At 37.8% G+C, this 21,150-nt stretch overlaps 3 protein-coding genes across 3 annotated transcripts in view; 1 reads left to right on the top strand and 2 right to left on the bottom strand.

Annotated features, from left to right (window-relative positions):
• The window catches only part of LOC131682591 (phospholipid phosphatase homolog 1.2 homolog), a 38,339-nt gene extending 31,140 nt beyond the window's left edge, over positions 1 to 7,199 (bottom strand). Inside the window, exon 1 of the mRNA XM_058964198.1 lies at positions 6,725 to 7,199. Within this exon, the coding sequence (XP_058820181.1) occupies positions 6,725 to 6,839 (115 nt within the window). The 5' untranslated portion in view covers positions 6,840 to 7,199. The remainder of the gene's footprint in view (positions 1 to 6,724) is intronic.
• Positions 7,197 to 9,316, top strand: LOC131682588 (N(6)-adenine-specific methyltransferase METTL4). The gene is made up of 3 exons (XM_058964195.1): positions 7,197 to 7,503; positions 8,412 to 9,102; positions 9,171 to 9,316. Exons 1-3 carry the CDS (start codon positions 7,198 to 7,200, stop codon positions 9,314 to 9,316), a joined length of 1,143 nt encoding a protein of 380 aa, XP_058820178.1. The 5' UTR covers position 7,197.
• LOC131682589 (UDP-glucose 4-epimerase-like) lies at positions 9,129 to 20,712 on the bottom strand. Its single transcript, XM_058964196.1, has 5 exons — positions 20,336 to 20,712; positions 9,921 to 10,656; positions 9,758 to 9,846; positions 9,496 to 9,688; positions 9,129 to 9,436 (listed from the first exon to the last, which is right to left on the bottom strand). The coding sequence occupies exons 2-5, from the start codon at positions 10,639 to 10,641 to the stop codon at positions 9,363 to 9,365; spliced, it is 1,077 nt and encodes a 358-aa protein (XP_058820179.1). The 5' UTR covers positions 10,642 to 10,656; positions 20,336 to 20,712; the 3' UTR covers positions 9,129 to 9,362.
• Positions 20,713 to 21,150: the final 438 nt, after the last annotated feature.

Raw genomic sequence — 21,150 nt, 5'->3', positions numbered from 1 at the left:
CGGTGTACATTTGAATTGAAGGGGGTAATCAAATTTTGTCTTCTCAAGTCATGCCATTTTAAAATCAAGTACCCTAAATTATGTGTTCAAAAACAGTTTTTCATGGTCAAGTAGAGGTGTGCGCCGCGTCGCCGATTTCAGGTAAAGGTATTTTTACACGCAATCGTAGGCGCGGCGCGGCGGCGGCGGCGTGGCGCTCACCCTTATGGTCAAGATCAGATAACATCGTAACCGTTAAATTTAGAGGTTTAACATCTTCGAAAAAAATTTATTCAAAGGGAAATATCACAAATCGAATTTGTATCTTTGGTGCCAAATGTCTTAAAAATGCATGGATCAGGAATCAGTAGCAACTGGCTCAAATGGCACGTTCCCCATGTTGATTGGAGATTTGTTCCTTGCCGTGATTTGAGTTTTCATCATTTTTGAGGGTAAAGGTTGGGGAAGTGGCGAGGGATACGGACAATAACGACACAGAGAACATCGACAATAAGTATTCCTCACTCCTAAAGGAATAAAAGACACTTCTCGATGAGCGGAAGTATCAATACCCACGAAGGATAAGATAACAGATCGACAACACCCCGAAGAGATATTGTAATTCAAATACGGCTTAAACCAGTATGGTTTATAAGCTTTCGCCGTGACTTTTTGGAAGCAATAGTTCAATTTATAACCCATTCTTCGCTAGAAATTCAAACGATCACTTGTCGATACTGCAAAAATACTGCTGTATTTTCTCTGTAATCGACTTATTTCTCAGAACTTCCCAGCAAACTCTATAGCTGTTTTACAGCACTGGGTTAGGAACAATAGCGTGTCCTTGAGGTTCAGCTGTACATAGGTTCATCTATGTATGTAGAACTAAAAATCCGGATACCCAATTGCATTACTGCAGTGCCGTTACATATCAAATGATGTTAATTTCCGTAATCGAATTCAATATCACACGAAATATGCTCAGCACGCTGAATAGTAGCCAAGTAATAATAGAGTTTGCAATGTCCAGTCAGTGCCCTGACTAGAAAACCGCAATTGTGCTTGGAAAAATGCAACAAAATCTTTGACATTTTCGGACTTACATCCAGTAGAAAAGTTTTCGTTTGAACGCAAGTTTGCAAGCTCCGGTTGGCATGTTCGATGCAGCCCAAGAGTGAATTTTGTGCTTTATCCAACTCATCGAAAGTGGCAGAACTGGTTCTGAATCAACGAAGTCAGTCGCAGCGTCTACTCTAGCCAATTCGTCCGTCCATTCATTTTCAGTAATACCGGAATGACCGGCCATAGAAGGTAGATAGCATTTGAAATACTAAGTTCTCGAATCTGCCGAACTAAGTGCTTTCAGGGCAGCCTGACAGTCAGAGATTTCTGCTTGGAATACGGTACTGTATCCATCCATGTTTCCCTCCAACAAAGAACCGTCAGTACAACAAACTACGTATTCTTCAAGATGTCGCTCCACAGCCAGACAGCCATTCCTCGCGAAGAAGAATTCTCACATTGGAAGTTCTAAAAGGAAAACTACATGTGAGTGTAAGGTCACTGGGAGCAAGTGTATACTCATCCCAAGTAACCATTTCGGGTTGCACGATCTATTGGGTTCTATTTCACAGCCCAGTAATCTTAAGATGGTATGCACAAGAAAGTGCTTCTTGTTTCAGGAACACATAGAGTGGTTTTATGTTCAAGAGTGCCTCTGGAGCAGCAGTAGGTATTGTCGAGACCGCACCAATCATCGCCATCAAGACTATCCTCTGAAGATGGTTTAACTACGATTGGATTGTCATAATTTTTCACTTCTGCCACCAAACGAGACCATCGTATTGGTATTGATCTAAAAATTCTAGTGCAGGAGTAGGTCGAAGGCCATGCAAGCTTTCTTGATTCTGAAATCGATGTGAGTTGTCCTATTGAGTTTTGAGTCAAGAAGTACCCCAACGTGCTTAACTTGATCTGCGACAATAATTTCAGAGTCTGCAACGGACGAGCTCCGGTTGTAATTCTTCGTTGCTTGAAAAGCACCATAGTCCAACATTCAGGCACCATTCCCTAGTAACAAACCTGGTTTTATCATAGCTTTATAACCACACATCAAATTTAGATTGCACTTATAGTGTGCTATAAAACTTCAATTGTTACTTGGGTTGCTCAACCATATAGGCTTTTTCCATCAAACAAAAAAGTGTGTTAATGCAAATACCGGTGACCATTATTTGATAATTAACGGCGAAACCATATGTCGGAAGGGCAAGCTCATTGAGTTTTCTCAACAAACCTTCGGCGACAAGATTTCATAGAAGTAGTGACAGCATGCCACTTTGAGGACATCCGCAGACACTCAGTTTCCTTATCTCTACTTGTCTTAACGATGAGCACAAATATCGGTTGCTCAGCATTGCGTTTATCCAGTTCGTGATATATGAAGGTACTCCATGATCTCGTGCTGCTTCCAAAATGGATTCGAAAGACACGCTGTGAAAAGCACCTTCAATGTCAAGAAAAACTCCTAAACTTGGTTGCTTTTGCGAAAAAGCTTTTTCATGGTTGTAGTTCAATGTTGTTGTGCAGCGGGGGCTCGCCCAAACTAACATCCCAAATATAGTGGTCTTTGCCTCCTCATAAGTGAATTTTACAGTTATTTACAGCCACGCTAATGGAATGTATCCTTTTGCAAGACTACAAGTAAGATTTTTTTTTCAAAATATGCTTGAAGTGTTTATATACTCTTTGAAGTAAGAACTGGAATGATTCCATCTTTTACCGGAGACTTATACGGAGCAAAACCTTCAATTCGATCGATTCAGTTGTCAAAATTCTACGAGCAAATGTCCAAAAATCGGAACTACCTGAAAAGAACTCAGTCGTCAGTGATGGCTTCATACAGCCAGGAAAGACAGTTGAGTACTACATCTTCGTCAGACGAGTATTCACCATTAGCAGTGTTGATCGAACTGACGATTCCAAAGGAAATTATTTAATGTACTAGTCTCGTTGAAACGTTGAACGTTTATGCCGAGGCTTTTCCAACCACTTCGCTCAGAGGGTCGAAAAGTATTTTTGAATGCTTTGCAAGCCTCCGACGCGTCCCTGCGTCTTCGATTCCCAGCTCTTCTATATAGCTTTTTGAGTCGAACAAGTTCGGTATTCTACCAAGGTGTTTCTCTAGAAGCACGCATAATTCGAAGCGGACAAGCCTGTTGGTATGCTGCTATGAATGAGTTTGTTGTATTCACGACCTCATCCAAGTCACATGGAAATTCAATCGTGGGTCCCACGAAACCTAGTCACTGAGCCCTCTTTGTAAAGGTCCCAGATCGTAGATTTGAGATTACTATATGTGACAATATCTAGCAAGACGTTTAAATGATCAAAGAAAATGTACTTATGATCAGATAAGAACGGTTCGAGCTCGTTTGCCAACTCATGTGTAATACCGTCAGAACAGAAAGCTACATCTAACGCCTCTTCTCTGTCAGCTCGGGAAAATTTTGGACGATTTCCAACATTAAGTATGTGCAGATATGTACTACTGAACTATTCCGTCAATTCAATGCTTCTCAAATCGATATCTGAGCTTCCCCAAATTATGTGGTGGGCATTTGCATCACCGCCGATTATGAGAGGAAACACACTTCCGCTACAGTATGATAAAACCCTTTTGAAATCATCAAATATGCCGAACAATAGACGTATTTCTTCTTTATGTTATCAACAGTCATATTGACCGCCCAAGTAACCAATAAGCATTATAATGTAGCCTAATATCTGCTTTAGATCCACATATAAAGCTGTCCTAAAGAGCCGTGAAGCCCTAAATATAGATATAATGCTGGTATTATGGTAGAAAAGGCGAAATATAGTGCTATTACTGTGCAGAGATTGATAGCTCGTTTCTGCAGTATTAATGCTATTATATAGCACAAGAGTACAAATGTCAAATTTGAAAGCCTTATATTGGCACTACTAATGCTATTAAAAAGCTTCAGTTGGCTGTCATTGTCCGCCATGATTTTAAAACCATTTCTTATGTTCCTTTCGGTATGATGAGCAAAAAGGAAAAAATTCAAAATAAAATGTTCTGTTTAAAATCGTAATTGACTCTGTTCTATTGCATTGCAATGAATATCGTTAATGGGTTTTCGTTCTCACATGATATGAATGTTTACGAAAATTACCTTTAGTAAGTCTCGAACTGAGGTAGCTTGCCTCGTCCTTCACGGTAAGTACGCTGCGTTTGCTCCCTGGACTATATTGCATATGTTCGATTGAAATGAAATATGCCGAATATAAGCTTCAAGAAGAGTTGCATAACAAATAAACCCACAGCATTACAATAGCATTATATCAGCTTTTTATTTGCTCTATAATGGCATTAAATGCACTTGTAAAGCGTACATGCTTTAAAGATCCTTGAAGCATGTACGCGTTATATCAGCTTTATATACGCAATGCGTATTACGCATATAGAGCAAGCGATAATGATATATGTCGGCTGTGCAGTTATGCATTATTGATGCTAATAGAAAACTTTATTGCGCTGTTAATGCTGTAATGGAGTTTCAATGCAACATTAGTGCAAATGTATATCCAATATAGTGCAATGGCAAATATCGTGAGTTGTGAGGTCGGATATAAGACATACGTCAATAGCACAAAGCGTTTCACGTGAACTTGTCATGCTATTTTTGATGAAGGTTTCGAAGACAGGATTAAGTAGCTTTTCAACATAATGGTTTTCTTCGTGGAAACACGGTTTTCGAATCTCATTTGAAATAAAAATTGGTATTTTCACGAAAAAATCCGCCATTTTATGAGTAGATCCGCCATTTTATGAATTGAAAACCTATCTCGAAAACTCAACGTAGTGGTTAACACCGCAAAACGTGTTTTTCCAGAGACGTTCCACAAAAAGTTTTGTTACCGAGTCGCTTGTCGATATTTTTGCATAGAAAAATTACACAATGTTTTTGAAATGATACCTCTTCAAAAGTTTTGATCGATTCGCTTCATCAAAATTTCTAAAAAAATTACAAAAAAAAGTTTTTTCACGCTGAAACCATTACCATAGCCCCCCCTTAGGACAATGTTTCAGTTTTCTCAGTTTTGACTGCGTTTAAATGTATCATCAGGGCCCGTTACACGTACAATAAAAGTGTCATTACTAAGTAATGACATTACTAAAATTGTATGGAAATTCCGTCATTACTCACTTTACACGATCACTAAAAGTGACATTACTGCTCACTAATGACATTACCCGACCAGGAGAAAATAACTGCGCAATAACCCGAGCATACTGTTTATTGGTATTCATACCAAAACTTAGTATTAATTGATTATTATACCTCATTGAGGTATTAAGCAGGTATTGAAGAAACATTTTTCAATACCTGCTTAATAACTTAATGAGGTATAGTATAATACTTTATTTTAGTATTATTTATGTATTCCAGTTATTTTCACAAATACCAAACCAATACCTTATTGAATAACTCCATTGAGAGAATTTTATTATTGGAAGGTTGAAAAATGTTTTATTATTATTCAGGTATTATAATAACTCGTTTCATTATCAAATAGTTATTTGTAGAACATGTCTGTGTTATTTTTTTTGGTATTATACCTCTTATGTAGAGCTCATTAATACCGTATTGTGGTAAACAGTCGTTGATATTGATACCTAAATTTAGTATTCCGCAGCTATTTTCTTCTGCTCGGGTATTAATGCCTCGTGTAAGGGGCCCTATTGACATTACTGGAATTGTATGGGAATTCCCTCATTACTCGCCTTACACAATATTTAAAAGTATCATCACTAACGCTCCTTGTGTAAGGGTATATTACCTTATAGGGCCCCTTACACGAGGTGCAGTAATGTCATTATTGAGCAGTAATGTTACTTTTAATGATCGTGTAAGGTGAGTAATGACGGAATTTCCATGCAATTCCAGTAATGACACTACTTAGTAATGACACTTTAGGGGCCCTTACATGCGCAATAAAAGTGTCATTACTAAGTAGTGTCATTACTAGAATTGTATGGGAATTTCGTCATTATTCACCTTACACGATCATTAAAAGTGACATTACTGCTCAGTAATGACATTACTAGCGCCTCGTGTAAGGGGCCCTTTTTATTGCGCGTGTAAGGGCCCCATACGAATTTTGGTTGAAGTTCCTCAAAAGGGCCCCTTACACGGGGCGCTAGTAATGTCATTACTGAGCAGTAATGTCACTTTTAATGATCGTGTAAGGTGAGTAATAACGGGATTCCAATACAATTTCAGCAATGTCATTACATAGTAATGACACTTTTATTGTGCGTGTAAGGGCCCCTAAAGATCAAATATTCTTATCACCAGAAACAAAAAAGACTTTAGTGAGTTCACGCACTCCTCTGATGCCGAATCCTAAAGTATATAAACTCTAGTTACAGTGTCATCATTATAAGTAACAACACCTTGACATGTGTTTGAGTAACTCAGCAAACTTCAAACGCACATGGATCTATCTTATCTGTTATTAATTGCCTTGAAAAATCTAAAAATTGAAAGTCACTGAGTTGGTTACTGATAAAAAATGCCTAGAATGCAAGCAGGCACCGGTGATTCATTTACCGCAATTCCAGATTGCCATATGTATCTTAAGTCAAAGGAGACTAACTGTTTGCAGATCACTCACAAAGTTAAACAAATTGCACAACTAAATCTAAATACATACTCACATATAGTGAAGATTCTGCGAAGCGAACCCATTCGTCGGACCAATCGCGCGAATCGGCTGCTCATCACGCCATCGAATCGTGTTGAGGTGGCCAAATGTAAGCGATTTGCCCACATAACGTAGTCTGGCGCTGTAAAGTCACTATTTTTTACAGCTAGACCCAAATCGCATTAATTGTTTAAACACACGCGTAACAATAACTGATGCATTGCTATTCTTCTTGATTCAGAATATTCCACAAAAACGACTGATACCGTTCACTTATCTTACGATGCTAATAGCACTTCTATTCGAATGAATGAACATTTTTGACATCCTCTTACTGTGGTTTGCGTAAAACAGCTGTTTCTTTGGCATAGTGTGCGTTATTCATTTATGATTAGAGTTGCGAGAAGCATGTGAGAGAGAGAAATGAGAGTTTGAGAAAAAAGCTCTCACCTGATGAATCTGTTGTTTTGAAGCCATGTGACATTTATGCTTAGACGATTATGTTGTTTGTGTACCATTTTCGTATTTTGTGTTGAACGTATGAAGCGCGTTATGGCTTGTACGCACGTATCCGACACTATGGTGTTTCTGAATCATAAAGTATTTGTGGATAATATTTACTCGCTGAATAAATTTTTTGACGAAAATATAGAAAAAGCTTTTGTCAAAACCGATCTCTTCTGTATTGCCCAACCGTACGATAGAAAATTCGGCACAAGTGAGCACAACTTTGGTGAACCAAAACCCAAGAAAAGGAAAAAGGCGGAGAATGTTGATGAAACTACAGCGAAGGTGAATATTTTTTTTGTTTGCTTTGTCATCTGACGTCTAAGACCGGGTTCGATTTCGATCCATCTCGACTGAATAATATTTGAACGTAAGATGGAGAGAAAGGTGGGAACATTTGACACTTTTGAGTGTATTAGTATTATACTTGCAAAATTAAGCATGGCGGCCAGGGCCCTTGAAGTAAACATCAACATCCGAACGAGCATCCTGATTCTTTGGCGCACGATGAAAAATGAGAAAACGCCGAACTTCACTTCGGATCTATCGATTAGAACACTTATGGACACTTTTTACCTCGAAAAAAACCGATTAAATTAACTATGACCGAACCGAAACAAAACTTATGGCAACAGAAGGGCCCGCTACGTCAACTGTTTGTGCTTTTCTTCTTCATATATTGCAAAATACTGAAAATAGAACGAGTAAAAGTATATCCTTGGAGGAGCTTTTTCGAAAATTTTCGGTGTACATTATAACTCAAAATCTACTAGACCTATCGTTTGAAATTTTTTTCACCTCATCAATATTGCTCAGGAACTTTTCATTTTTCCTCGATTTTTAAATTTTTCATAGCGCTGAAGCCAAAACCCTGATTCTTGCTTAAAAAATAGGTAAAATATTATCATACAAATAATTATAATTTCGTAAAACATGATACATGAATGGATTACGACAAAAATATCTAAACATTCGAATTTTCAATTCTGCCGCAAAACTTCTTAGGTATAGAATGGTTTTTCATTCATATGTCCAGACAAAAATTAAATAATTTTCGTTGCATACATTTTTCCTCGCTGTCCTAACAAATCCAAGTTTCCAATTTATCAGTAATATGTTTAAACATTTACGAATATTATTTGATATCAGTCAAAAAATTTAATAATTTTTTTCATAATTATTTTCAATTCAAGGTTCAACGTAATCATGCTAGATTTCTTCAAATAATGGAACGGTTTGAAGTGACAAATGATACACAGAACTCAAAAGCTCTCGAGTTAGTCAACGATTTCAACAAACAAGATTGCTATGAACCGAATACAACTTTCAAAGGAGCCAACCCCTCAAACTTTGCTGTAATATGCAAGTTTTTCAATCAATCGTATCTTATTCCTCCACACTGTCGATTTTTCAACTCGGATATAAGTAATTTAGAAAATCTCCTAGATCACAACGAAAGGTTTGATCTCATCGTACTTGATCCACCCTGGTGGAACAAATATATAAGGCGCACCAAAGCCGTCAATGGCAAAATCGGATATAATATGCTAGATAATGAAAGCATTGAAAATATCCCGCTGGAGAATTATATCCACAATGACAGCATCGTTATCATCTGGTGCACTAATGCGCCAACGCATATGAATGCAATCAAAGGAAAATTTCTGAAGAAATGGAAACTAAGGTTATTGTGCAAGTGGTTTTGGGTGAAAATAACCACTAACGGAGAGCCCGTTTGTAGCTTCAAGGAAAGCAATAAGAAGCAACCGTATGAGCAAATATTCGTTGCGACGAGCGAGAACAATGCCAAGTGGAACCTACCCCCAGAAAGATTCATCTACAGCGTTCCAAGCGCATTTCACTCGAATAAACCACCACTGATAGGTAACATAATATAATAAAAATACAAGTTTGATTGTAGAAGTCATCTTTATTTATAATATCTTTTTTAGATTTATTTTCTGATTTGCTACCCGAGCATCCAAAGTGTTTGGAAATATTCGCGCGTAATACTTATCCGAACTTTACGTCGATCGGATCTGAAGTTTTGAAACTGCAAAACGCAAAACTTTTCGAAATACTTGAAAGTATAAGGTAAAATAAATTTAAAAAAAATGAAGTTGGATAGACAATGGTCTCGCTAATTAATGATGACCGTTCACTTGTTCGCTCTTGTATCCGTTCGGATTCATTTGTTGCCATCGCCAGAAATCTTCACCTAAAAGCAAAAAAAGCATTTGATTTGCGATCAAGTTGTAGGCACACAGCATCACATACACATTTCCTCGACGTTGTGAACCGCTTTCCAACCCAATTCCGTTTCTGCCAGAGTAGCATTCGCGTACATAGCTGATATGTCTCCAGCACGCCGGTCTTGAATAACGTATGGAATTTTAACGTTATTTACCCTTTCGAAAGTATTTATCAGCTCCATCACCGATATTCCTTTACCTGTTCCCAAATTATACATCTAAAAAATTTAGCAATTTGATCTATTTGATAAATCTATCATGCCTGCAAATTATTGAAAAAAAATTACCTTCAGACCCAAATGCATGCGATCCAACTTATCCAACGCTGCCACATGTCCAGAAGCAAGATCCATTACATGAACATAATCTCTAACGCCTAAAAGTATATACCAGCACAAATTAGCTTTCTAATGCAAAATTTCACGTTATTTCGAAATCTTTCATTCCTACCCGTTCCATCAGGTGTGTTGTAATCGTTTCCGAAAATTGTCAGAACGTCCTTTTTTCCAGTGGCAACCTGGCTGATGTATGGCATTAGGTTCGTGAATTGTTTAGTAGGATCCTCTCCGATCCTACCGGATTTGTGAGCTCCAACCGGGTTGAAGTATCGTAACGCGATTATGTTCCACTTGGAATTGGCATTGACGGCGTCCTTCAGCATTTCCTCGATAAAATACTTGGTTCGACCGTACACGTTGGTTACGTTACCTGTAGGATTTTCCTCCGTTATTGGCAGTGTTTCCGGTTCTCCGTAGACCGTGCACGAGCTGGAGAAGACCATTTTGTAGATACGATAGCTCTCCATTACTTCCAGCAAGTTGATCATTCCGATCATGTTATTCTTGTAGTACAGTAAAGGGTTGGTCATCGATTCGCCAACGGCTTTCAGCGCGGCAAAGTGTATCACTGAGTCGATACTGTGCGCTTTAAAGATAGCCTCCACCGCATCTTTGTCCAGTAGATCGCAGCGGTAGAATGTGATTGTCTTTCCGGTAATTTCTTCAACACGTTTCAGAGCAACCGAATCGTTTTTAGCCGAGTTGACTGAATTCGTGAAGTTATCAAGGGCCACAACAGCATACCCGGCTTCTAGTAGTGACACCACCGTATGGGATCCGATGTAACCAGCTCCACCGGTCACCAGTACCGTGCCCTTCTGTTCGCCGGTCATCTTGATTTGCGGATGCTGAAATTGACAGTAATAATTTTTATTACGAAAGAAAAACAATATATAAAATAGATTGTATATAAGGCCATTAAAAAAAAGATAAGCGCGGCTGCTGTCTAGTGATTAGGCAGTTTTCAATCTCGAAATAAATGTCTCAGTGAAAGAAATTCAATGAAGCATATGTTATATGCATGTATAAATATTGTTTTTTGCTAAATTCAGGACAAAAAGCAAAACAAAATCAAATTTCTACATTCCAATACGAAATCTGGCCTCTTTTTCAAAAAAATCTAGAGATCTAGCGTAAGAGATGCCATTGGGCCAGTGCAACGTTCCTGTTGACTAATACCGTTTTCGCTTGAGTTAACTCGTTTTATTGAACTCAGTTTTGAACCTAGGATTGAAGACTATCGAAAGGAAAGATTGGATTCTCAACCAAAAACATGAGCTAGCCATATTTTCAAGTGAACCAGCGTAACTATAGCGATATTTTGAACCCGTAAGTAATTGTCAAGTTCGAGAGGTTTGTCGAGCTCGTCAGAGGAGGCTAGAAAGTTGGCAGCCATCGCGGAGCAGTGGAAATTTAGGACGGTGGCTACATTCCATTATTCCGAAGATATCAACGAAATCTTGATTTAGAGGAATGGATGTGGGTCGGCATTTCATTCGTGTGATGTCTCGGCTCATGTCCAATCACTAAACGTTAGACGCTCATCTCCGCCGTATTTATCTACCCCCAATTTTATCAGCTTTTTGACCCGATTGTATCAGCTTCATATGAAAATTGATAGTTGGTAGTTTGATGGGCTCCAGGAGATGAACCAAGTTGAATTCGAGTAAATCCTTTCTTGCATGCTCAAGAAAGGATTTACTCGAATTCAACTTGGTTCATCTCCTGGAGCCCATCAAACTACTAACTATCAATTTTCATATGAAGCTGATGCAATCGGGTTTCTCATGTTGAAGATTCAAAATATGCGATTTTTTTTTAATTTTTCCTATTTTTCACTGTCAGACTCCCTTAAGGGGACTTTAAGCCAAATAATCAGGAAAGGTTATGAAGTTGGCGGTGGTCAGCTATTTTCGTCCGCGTCCCTTATCACCTATTTTTATAAAGTGATTCATCAGCAGTGCTATCTTTGAAAATGAACCACCTTGGTTATGCAACTAATTTTTCCGGTCTTTTTTAAATGCAAATAATTAAGCAATCTTCATTTCGTTATATTCTGAATTGCACATATTTTGTCTTATGTAATTTTAAATGTACTTTCATTTGATGGCATTGTAAGGGAACACGTATCCGCCGGTTGATGCTAATCAAGCTGACATTTCTTTAGACTGAGCAAACTAAGTTATTTGATTGTTTAGTGTTTATTTGACCAACTAGGTAACGAATCCACTGGGTCTTTAATGCGTGTGGGAAATACGCATGGTCTTGTCTGAGTGTATGACTTTTGAAGTATGTATAAGGGTGGAGAATTGACAATTCGCAAGATCAATTCAAATCCAATTACCAATTTGCGGCAATCATTTCAACATAAAAAACAAATTTTTATGGTCATATATAATGGTTTACTTTTAGTCCATTAACTCATCAGTTAATTATACTGAGCTGAGAATAAGTACGTACTATTTGGAAACGGGGGGTGTTTGATTCGTGCATTATTAATATCGTTTAGGAACGTAGCATTTACTCGAACGAGGTGGAAAATTTCAAGTTACGGGAACACAATATGCTTAAGGACGATTTATAAATTCTGCCACGCTATTAGGACGAAGAGATATGACTAATTGTGACATAAATGGGAGGGGAGCACGTCATGTGCTTTGACGCAATCGGCCGTTTTACGCACGATTGCGCCATGTATATAGGAAATTCCATGGAACATGAACACTTTTGCAAGTAGCGGCATTAATGTGCTACTACAAAATGAAGGAAAAACTAAAATCATTTGATTCGTATTAGACCAAGGATAAAAATAACGTGGTAATATGACAGAGACTTAGTTAGTGTTGGGTAATCTTTGCGTGACATAATTTATGAATGTTCCACAATACCACTTTGAAACTCATTGTTTGCGGTCCACTTTACATTGTCGACAACACTCCCGACAGCCGGCTGTTCGGAGTTCAAGTTGTTTTCGATGAAACAATATTCGATAGACGATTACCCAGAGTTTAAACGCCTAGAACATTTACGTATCCTTCAGTCAATAAACTATTCAAACATCTTATGCACGAAAGTATATTCTCAGTCGCATCGCTTGCTTGAAGCGAATCCTGACTAACAACCCACCCACTACCCAATCCGTGGTACTTATGGGAGTGTCACTGAGTCGGGGCCTTCCGTTAAGTAAGTACCACATCAACACTTCCTTTCTCATCCCAAGTTACGGTAAAGATGGTCGTGGCCCGCAATGGTGGCTCTCAGGCGAAATTCTCGCTTGGACTGGATCAATTGTTATTCCCAAACAATGCTTCTCAAGTAGTCTGGCTGGAAATGAGAGTCATCAGTCTGCAATCTACGAAGTATACCATGCTTACGCAACGCAATTATCAGGAAAGGTTATGAAGCTATATCTAAGGACCAAAGAATAATATTTTAAGAGCTTCGGTTTCTTAATTAGAACGAAAATATATGTCCCGATTTTATCAATTTCCCTGTTTTATCAGCCTAAAATTCACCAAGGGGCTGATAAAAACGGGTCTTCACTGTAACTGAAATGTTATTACCGATCAGGGTTTTGCGTTTGCTTCATTGGATTTTTTTCTTCGAAAAATAGGTTGGAAGCGTGTCGTACAAGTTGGGACACCATATGCATTTACGCATGCGTACAAGATTACGTACAAGTTTTACATGTAAAAACTGTGAGTCAGATTAACATTGTCAAATGGAAGTCATGGAAACAAGATATTAGCGCATTTGCTCAAAACTCCATAATGTCGCAAATTTGCATAACGAAGGGCTGAATAAGAACACAAGTTGTTCCAAAAATCAGCCCTGCGTTATGCAACGTCTTTTGCAGGTAGAGTGTACCAGATTGTGATGTAATTGTAATTTATTTGTCGCACGGTAGCCTGTTAGCTAAGCTATACATCGGGTCAAGGAATATATTGTAATGATAATTTTGTTACATGTACTCAGGAAAGATGCAGGTGGTGCCAAATTCACCAAGTTCAGTAAAAATCAAAAATTCTTTTAGCTTATAGAATTGATCAAATTGGTATAATGAGCTATACTTATCAATCAAATTCTATTTTAAAAATTGTCCTTGCGTTTAAACTAAAATTGGAGGCTTATTACTACCCCAAACCACAAAGATAAGTACTAGCTACACCAAAAAATCGCTGGCAACCTTAGAGCGGCCTTTAGTAAGCAGTTAGTGCGGTGTGTATGGTTCGGTGAATGTCTCAATATCAGCTTCTAAACAAACCCGTCCCAACCTAGACTACATTTCCTTACTGGTAAGCCGCGATCTCTCTTCTATGTCCCTCGTATACACCTCCTTGAAAACCATCAATATATAAATTTAATTATAACCTTTATTTTTTCTTATCATTCTCAGTATTTCACTATCCAAACATCGAAATTTGACCGATGCTCATGATTACTGGTGGTTATATTCGATAAGCATTGCTCGAACTCATGCCGTTTGTCGGACTTCAATTTAAAACTGGTGTACTGTATTGTGCTTTCCATAATATTCACTATTTCGGCACGAGGGAGGAACTACACAATTTAGTGTGGACGAATGATTTATCACAAGCTTATCAGTGGTCTGCGGGGATTATTTTGCTTTCTTTGGGACTTGAACCCCAAAATATATGCACTGGATTTCAATAAAAAAATGTTTAAACAAATATTTTCGAAAAGTGATCAATGTTCACCCATTTTACGGTGTCAAGGCATCTCCACTATAGCAAACAGTGCACAACTTAACTGTGCTATAAACGATGAACTGAAGGGCGCAAATTAAGAATTTGTATGCCGTTAATGGGAGTTATTCGCAAGGTGACATGAGAAACATGGAGGTTCAATGATTATGTTGTTGAATGATTGTATAGAGCAGCTTTGAAATAAGGGCAACTAATTACTTTACAGAGCAAAGACGCATCCAAGTGAATAGGGTGACCAACCTATTTCAATCCCCAGAGGAAATAAATTTAATATCAACTTTTCAAAATGGTTAGTAGATTTGGCAAACGAACTTTCGTTTTGTCGATTCCCCCATTTTTCAAAAAAAGGGTGTTTATCTGAACATTTAAAAAAATTGATTTTTTTCATACATTTTCTCTCGGAAACAGTGATAATTAATGTTAATTTTGTTGTTAGACAGCAAAATTCGTTGCTATCTGAAGTTTTATTGTAAATCTATTGAAAGAATGACGTAGAAATAGTAAGAATCATGTTACCCATGAGGTTAAAGCCTTCAATTAAATAAAACAAACATGGTAAGAATCATACCATGTATTCTGCCCATAAAAGCATAAGGGTCCCGTACTTAAAAACAGCAAACCGAGAAAAACGCTGTTGAAGATTTACATTCTTATTGAGTCTTATGGACGAAACAACCATGTTTTGGTATTTTTTCGATATTTTCTAAACAAACCTGGTAATCCTATTTGTGTATTGTGATTCAGGAGTGATACAAAATACAATCCAACAGATAACTCATTTTTGACAAAAATCCATATGGGAATCTTATGCTTTTATGGGCAGTATTGTTCAATGATATTTGTAGGGTAAATACTGTCGTTAAATTCCATTCGAGATACGTTCTAGAGTGCAATCCATTTCGAAGTAAAATGCTGATGAATATATAAGAAAATGTAGGGCAGACGAACGCTTATTCATCTCATTAATCAGGATGTCCCACTATTTCGTTGATAACTCGACCAACTGTCATTGAATTGTGCTTAAATAGGTTTCAACACCTTTGCTTCGTTTATAAGAAGTAATACAATGGAAAATTTGGCCAGAAAAATGTAAAATATCCGCGTTTGAGCGAAATGAAAAGACGAATACAACATACCCTTATTCATCCTACCATTTAAGTTAATGTGTTGAACAGAGATAGCAAACAATCCTCTAGCTAATGTGTTCAAATGGGTGGGATGAATAGAGGTCCTCAGATGAATTAGGGAACTGTTACCCTATATGGCACACTACAGTTTGTTCAATTGAGTCGAGATATTAGCACTTTCTTCTTCCTTGCATGAAGAGTAGATATGTGCGCCGATGCATTTTCGATCGGTGGCGGCGTAAGCAACGCTTTTGTCCGCCGCCGTTGGCGGTGTCACGCTGTTGGTAGTTATCAGCGGCGGCGCGGCAGCGTGTGTCGGCGTGACGAATATTGACACCTTAGTAACCAAAAAAACCATAGCAGTACAATCACTCACCAGAATTATCGGTTTCTATTGTAACAGACTTTACTGCATACATGGCTGCATGTAGTAATACTGAAAATCATTTCTGGGTGGGGCTCAACCACACGACGAATCATTTATTGAGACCAGAAACATATCTTTTTGTACTCGAACGTTTAGTAGGGTTATTGTGGTTGTTTCCGCGTGGAGCATCCGAGCATCTTCTGAGATGAAACATCTGTGATCACGGCCTCCTTTGGAAAGGGTAGTAAAGCAATGGTTCCGATCCATGTGTAGATGGGCCGATACGTAGGATACAGATGGTGGAGTCACCTCTCTCGCATCGATGACAGGCACTCAGTGCGAACAGAGACTGACAGATAATAAGACAAAGAAAACTATCGTCTAAAAAGCCGAGAATTGAACGATGTACTATTTTCGTAAATTCTCTTTAAGCTATCGTTATATTTTATTCATGAATTCATTCTTCGATTTTTCGCGTGGAATGATGTGATTCATGTTCATGAATAGTTCACTGGTTTTGTATAGTGCTAGCAAAACGAAAAGTGGAACGATTCCGAAATTCGGTGGTCAACCCATGGCAATTCATAAAGTGAAGTGAAACATCCTTTCACAGTCGACGCCGTCACAACAACAGGAACAACAGTGATGAATGCGTGAAATTCTATAACAGCTTCCGTCAGCTTCAGTTGGTCTGCCGCCAGTAGTGTTTTATCTCCGGAAGTGACTTCAACCGAAGTATCTTGGCTCAGCACATTATTAGTGGCCAGTTGCCTGAATCGATGAAAAAAGAGGGATGACACACACTGAGGGTGCTTTAGACATTAAAACAAAGAAGATATCGCTCTAAAGTTGGATCTTGTTGGATCCCACATTTATTACCGGTGAGCTCATTCCGATTATAATTTAATTTGTTATTATATATTTATTGCTATTCAATTTAAATATACGCAGGAAACATCACCCTAAAACCACACCCTATTTCCTTCCCTACTAACAAAATTTAACATCCGTATTACCTATGGAAATTGCGGTGGTTCCTCGCATCTTCTTAAGTAGATGTTTAACTAAAATTTCCTTCCCTCTAGCGATCGTAAGGACATGGCCAGGTGTGCAGTGGACTATACTATTGTATAAAAAGATTTCACTGTGTCAACCACCCATGATGAGTGCGGTCGTTTTTGCTATGCTACGCTATGGAATGATGTGATTCATGATTTCAGGAACTTTGTCACGATTTTTCCTATGAACGTTCTCGTGATAGTTTAGTCTGGAGTTTAATGTCGGAATTTTTACACGAAGTTGTGTTGCCAATATTAATTGAATCATGCAAGTGTATGATTCAGCAGCATCTTTTAGTTTTGTTAAATATTTCACGAACATGAATTGTGACAATGTAGTGTATTTTTGGTGCTCAGCGCACTTTCCTTTCATTCCGGACTTTATACTGAATCTTATCAAAAATAACAAGGTTGCGGGTATTAGTACCTCAACATTTATTTTTCAAAATGCCTAAGAGGACCACGGTGCGGCGTCTCCCCCGCACATACGGCATCTCTCTCGCAATGACCTTTTTATTAAATGTTCGCGAAAATTTGATGATTTTTTTATGAGAAAAACCATTTCAGTGTATTTTAGATACTTGTCGTAATTGATGAAAATGATTTTATCAATTATTTTATGGTTTACTATGATGCCGGATTGGTTTTTAGAAATGTGGGCATCTCTCCCCAAATTACCCTATTACCCAGCATAGCATTGGCATTAGCATATATTGTAATATGTACTGATTGGCAACAACAGTAAGAATAGTTGTTCATTTCACTAAATCTTTCAAACGCGTTACTAATCCCAAAAAAAAAATCGCAACAAATTGCGCGCCAAAAACGTAGAACAATAGTTGTATGAGCATGAGTATCACCCTCTAATTCAAATTGGTTTGTTCTGTTGAATTTTATGAAGATTTGCAATCTTGATACTGATATTATTTAATATTAATATTAAATATTAAAGGGCAAGCATTTAGAGAAAACCGAGAATTTGGTCATTAAGTCATATTCTGTCTTCGATCTTTTCCGGTGCAGCTGACGTTAAAGATACGTAGTCGAATTGTTTTCCCTTTTTTGTTCGTAAAATAAACAAATTATTTTATTCTTGCCGATACGAAAGTACTGTGGTATCAACCATGATGTGGCGGCTTAAGTACTGCCAAGAACCAAAACTGGTTATATTACGACACTACGAACTACATATACGCATTTTGGGTAAATGCCTTTTTCACCATATTAAGGAGGGTGCCTCATTAATTACTCGGCCTACACTCGATAGAATGCATACAAGTTGGCATCAATAGCTTTGCTTTGTTGTTAAGGACCAAGATAATAACACGATAGGCCTGAAAACGGCGAAATACTCGTGTTTGAGCACAACGAAAACTCGAATCGAGTGCCCCTATTGTTGCACTACCATTTGACTCAATGCGTTGAACAAAGACGGCATACGCTGGGTAAGATGATAATAGAAGCATGGCAAAAATGGGCTTATCATCCTACATAACATCCATATTCTAAGTGCTGCTGTGTCGCGTACTTCTCTCCAAAGTAATGGAGAAATTATTTTGCGTATCGGCCATATTTGCTTACACGGTGCTACTGTGATTTTGCACTTTTCAAGTGACCTAGTATAGGTTGTAGATCTCGTCAAATGCAACACAAAATAATGTATGAAAAATATTGTATACCCTCAAAATCCTGATTTATAGCAAAAAACGATTTTTCGGAACTTTTCCACTAAAAAAATTCCTGCGCGATCATTTTTCAACCGATTTTAATTTTTTCGAGCGCTCTGGAAAAAAAGAAATCACATTTTCAACGGTATGCTATGTTATGTTCTTTTGTCAAAAATACTTTGCGGTTTTAGAACGGCAAAATGAAGGTAACCGTTATTTTGGGATTTTTTCGTGAAAAATATGGAAATTGCTCAACAGAAAAGACGCTTCTTTGTTTAAAAAATTGGAGCGAGCATTAAATTCCGCATCCAATGACCCATTTATGATCAAAATCGGTTGGAAAATGGCAAAGTTGTTATTTTTCCCGAATTAGAAACTTGCTGGCATGAACTCTTAAGGGGTTAGTGAGGTATACTAAAATCTTCTGTTATTTTTTTCAGTTCCAAGTTCAAAGTTCACACAAATACTTTTGAATATATACGTAATCAAGCAAAAAAAACTATTTTTTGAAAAAATATTATGGGACCGTCCCCTATGAAGTTCAGGGGAGCAAGTTTCTAATTTGAAGAAAAGACAATAACCATTTTTCAACTGAGTTTGATCATAAATAGTTCGTTGGAAACGGAGTTAAATGTTCTCTTTAAATTTCTATGAAAACAAAGACGCTTCCTAATAAAAATGTTGAGCAATCTTATATTTTTCGTTAAAAAATTCCAAAATAATGGTTACGTTCATATTGTTGTCCCAAAACCACATAGTACTTTTAATAAAAGAACATAACATAGCATACCGTAGGAAAGGTCATTTCTTCTTCTTTCCAAAACACCGTGTTGAAAAATTTTCGTGCCGAAAATCCTGAAAAATAAATCAAGATTTTCAGAATATATTAAATTGAACAAGTGTGGTTTTGTGTTATATTAGACCAGACCTACAACCTTTAACAAATTCACTTCAAAAGTACACTATTTTTTTATTTTGTAGCACCGTGTTATGATCCTAAACCTAAAAGCGTGACTTCTTCAGGAGTCAAGGTCATTTTCGCCACGTCGCCGCATGGTTGATCTACCTACACTATCTGGATAGTGTTGATGTTATTCTCTGTTGTTCCATGCTTCGATAAAAATTTCAGGCCGCATGATTACGACGGTGCAAAAGCACTAACATAATTGCTTCGTTCTTATATGAAATTGAGTTTGGCTTGGCAATACCTGCACATTATCGTTTACTTGCCTCCTCACATTTAAAGTTTGAAATATTACTTTGAAGCTAACATAAGTTCAGATGGGTGCGTGTATTTGTATGAACGGAAACAATACGCTTCATTACCGAGGTTTTCACCACAGTGTTCTACATTTGTTTCATTTCAGATATGCATCAATGACGAAAATACCGTTATCAACCTCTTTTCTGCTATCGGTCGGATGAGATATCTTCTTCATCTTCACTTCTACACTGAATTGCTTTTCATTTTAGAATTCTTTGATGATAAAATCAGTGCTTCGTCCAAAGGATGATATCATCGATCGGTAATTTCCTGTTCAATTATACCATCGAGATATGTGTCAGTGACGATGCACTTACTGATTGATTACTCAAGGAATGTTGCGATCAGGAACGGAACTTCCACTTGCAGCTTGAACTAATAAGCTGTACAGGCATACACTTTGTCACTTTTTGTTAGAACACAAGCTTAGTCAAATCTACAGCGTATGAATAAATTACTTATTAGCTGCAGATTACCGATCACCGCGACGACATTTTCTTCGCGATTTACTATAACGGCACTGGCACATAAAGATGAGCTCCGCACACAGAAAAAGAATAGCACTTCAAACGAACTCCGAAGGGAAGAACCAGCCTGACCAAACCGCAACGGACGTTGTCGGGCCGACAAATGAAGACGGTTCAGAAAGTTGTTCCTACTTCCTTCACACGCGAGTATGCTTTGCGTTGGTCTCTCGTTCTTTTGCTTCTCTCGCGTTCGCAGTTCAGCTCAGGTGATACGCACTGTCTGCAAAATGTTGATCATAGAACATATGCATGATTGTTATGTGATAACTTTATAAATCTGGGTTTAGAATTTTCAGACGGTTTTGAAGAGAATAGACCTCAAAATGTCTTATTACCTTATTCTTTAAAAGGGAGGGGGTGAGAATTGGTATGCAGAACCCTTTTCCCAGAAGGGGTTTTGATCTATTTGAAATTTACTGAACTTCTAGATCTGAAAAAAAAAACTGAATCACTCGCAATTCCATTGCTACTGGTGACACTAGCTTAAACATATAGGTGCTGTTCTGGGAAATTCGAATTGGTAGAGGAGCCCTCCCTTCAATTTGAAACCCTCATATGCCTATTTGTGTTTCATATTTATATAGTGCCTTACAGAATTATCGTCC

The sequence above is a fragment of the Topomyia yanbarensis genome, chromosome 2 (genome assembly GCF_030247195.1).
Source record: "Topomyia yanbarensis strain Yona2022 chromosome 2, ASM3024719v1, whole genome shotgun sequence".
NCBI lineage: Eukaryota > Metazoa > Arthropoda > Insecta > Diptera > Culicidae > Topomyia > Topomyia yanbarensis.
This window is presented reverse-complemented; position numbering and strand designations above follow the sequence as displayed.

What these genes read in the sequence shown, in the direction of transcription:
- LOC131682589 (XM_058964196.1), bottom strand. Translation starts at nt 10,641, where the DNA reads ATGACCGGCGAACAGAAGGGCACGGTACTGGTGACCGGTGGAGCTGGT. An exon ending in CAACACACCTGATGGAACGG is followed by an intron (nt 9,847 to 9,920) that starts GTAGGAATGAAA and finishes ATATACTTTTAG; the next exon opens with GCGTTAGAGATTATGTTCAT. An exon ending in TCACAACGTCGAGGAAATGT is followed by an intron (nt 9,437 to 9,495) that starts GTATGTGATGCT and finishes TTTTGCTTTTAG; the next exon opens with GTGAAGATTTCTGGCGATGG.
- LOC131682588 (XM_058964195.1), top strand. Translation starts at nt 7,198, where the DNA reads ATGCTTAGACGATTATGTTGTTTGTGTACCATTTTCGTATTTTGTGTT. An exon ending in TTGATGAAACTACAGCGAAG is followed by an intron (nt 7,504 to 8,411) that starts GTGAATATTTTT and finishes TTTCAATTCAAG; the next exon opens with GTTCAACGTAATCATGCTAG. An exon ending in GAATAAACCACCACTGATAG is followed by an intron (nt 9,103 to 9,170) that starts GTAACATAATAT and finishes TATCTTTTTTAG; the next exon opens with ATTTATTTTCTGATTTGCTA.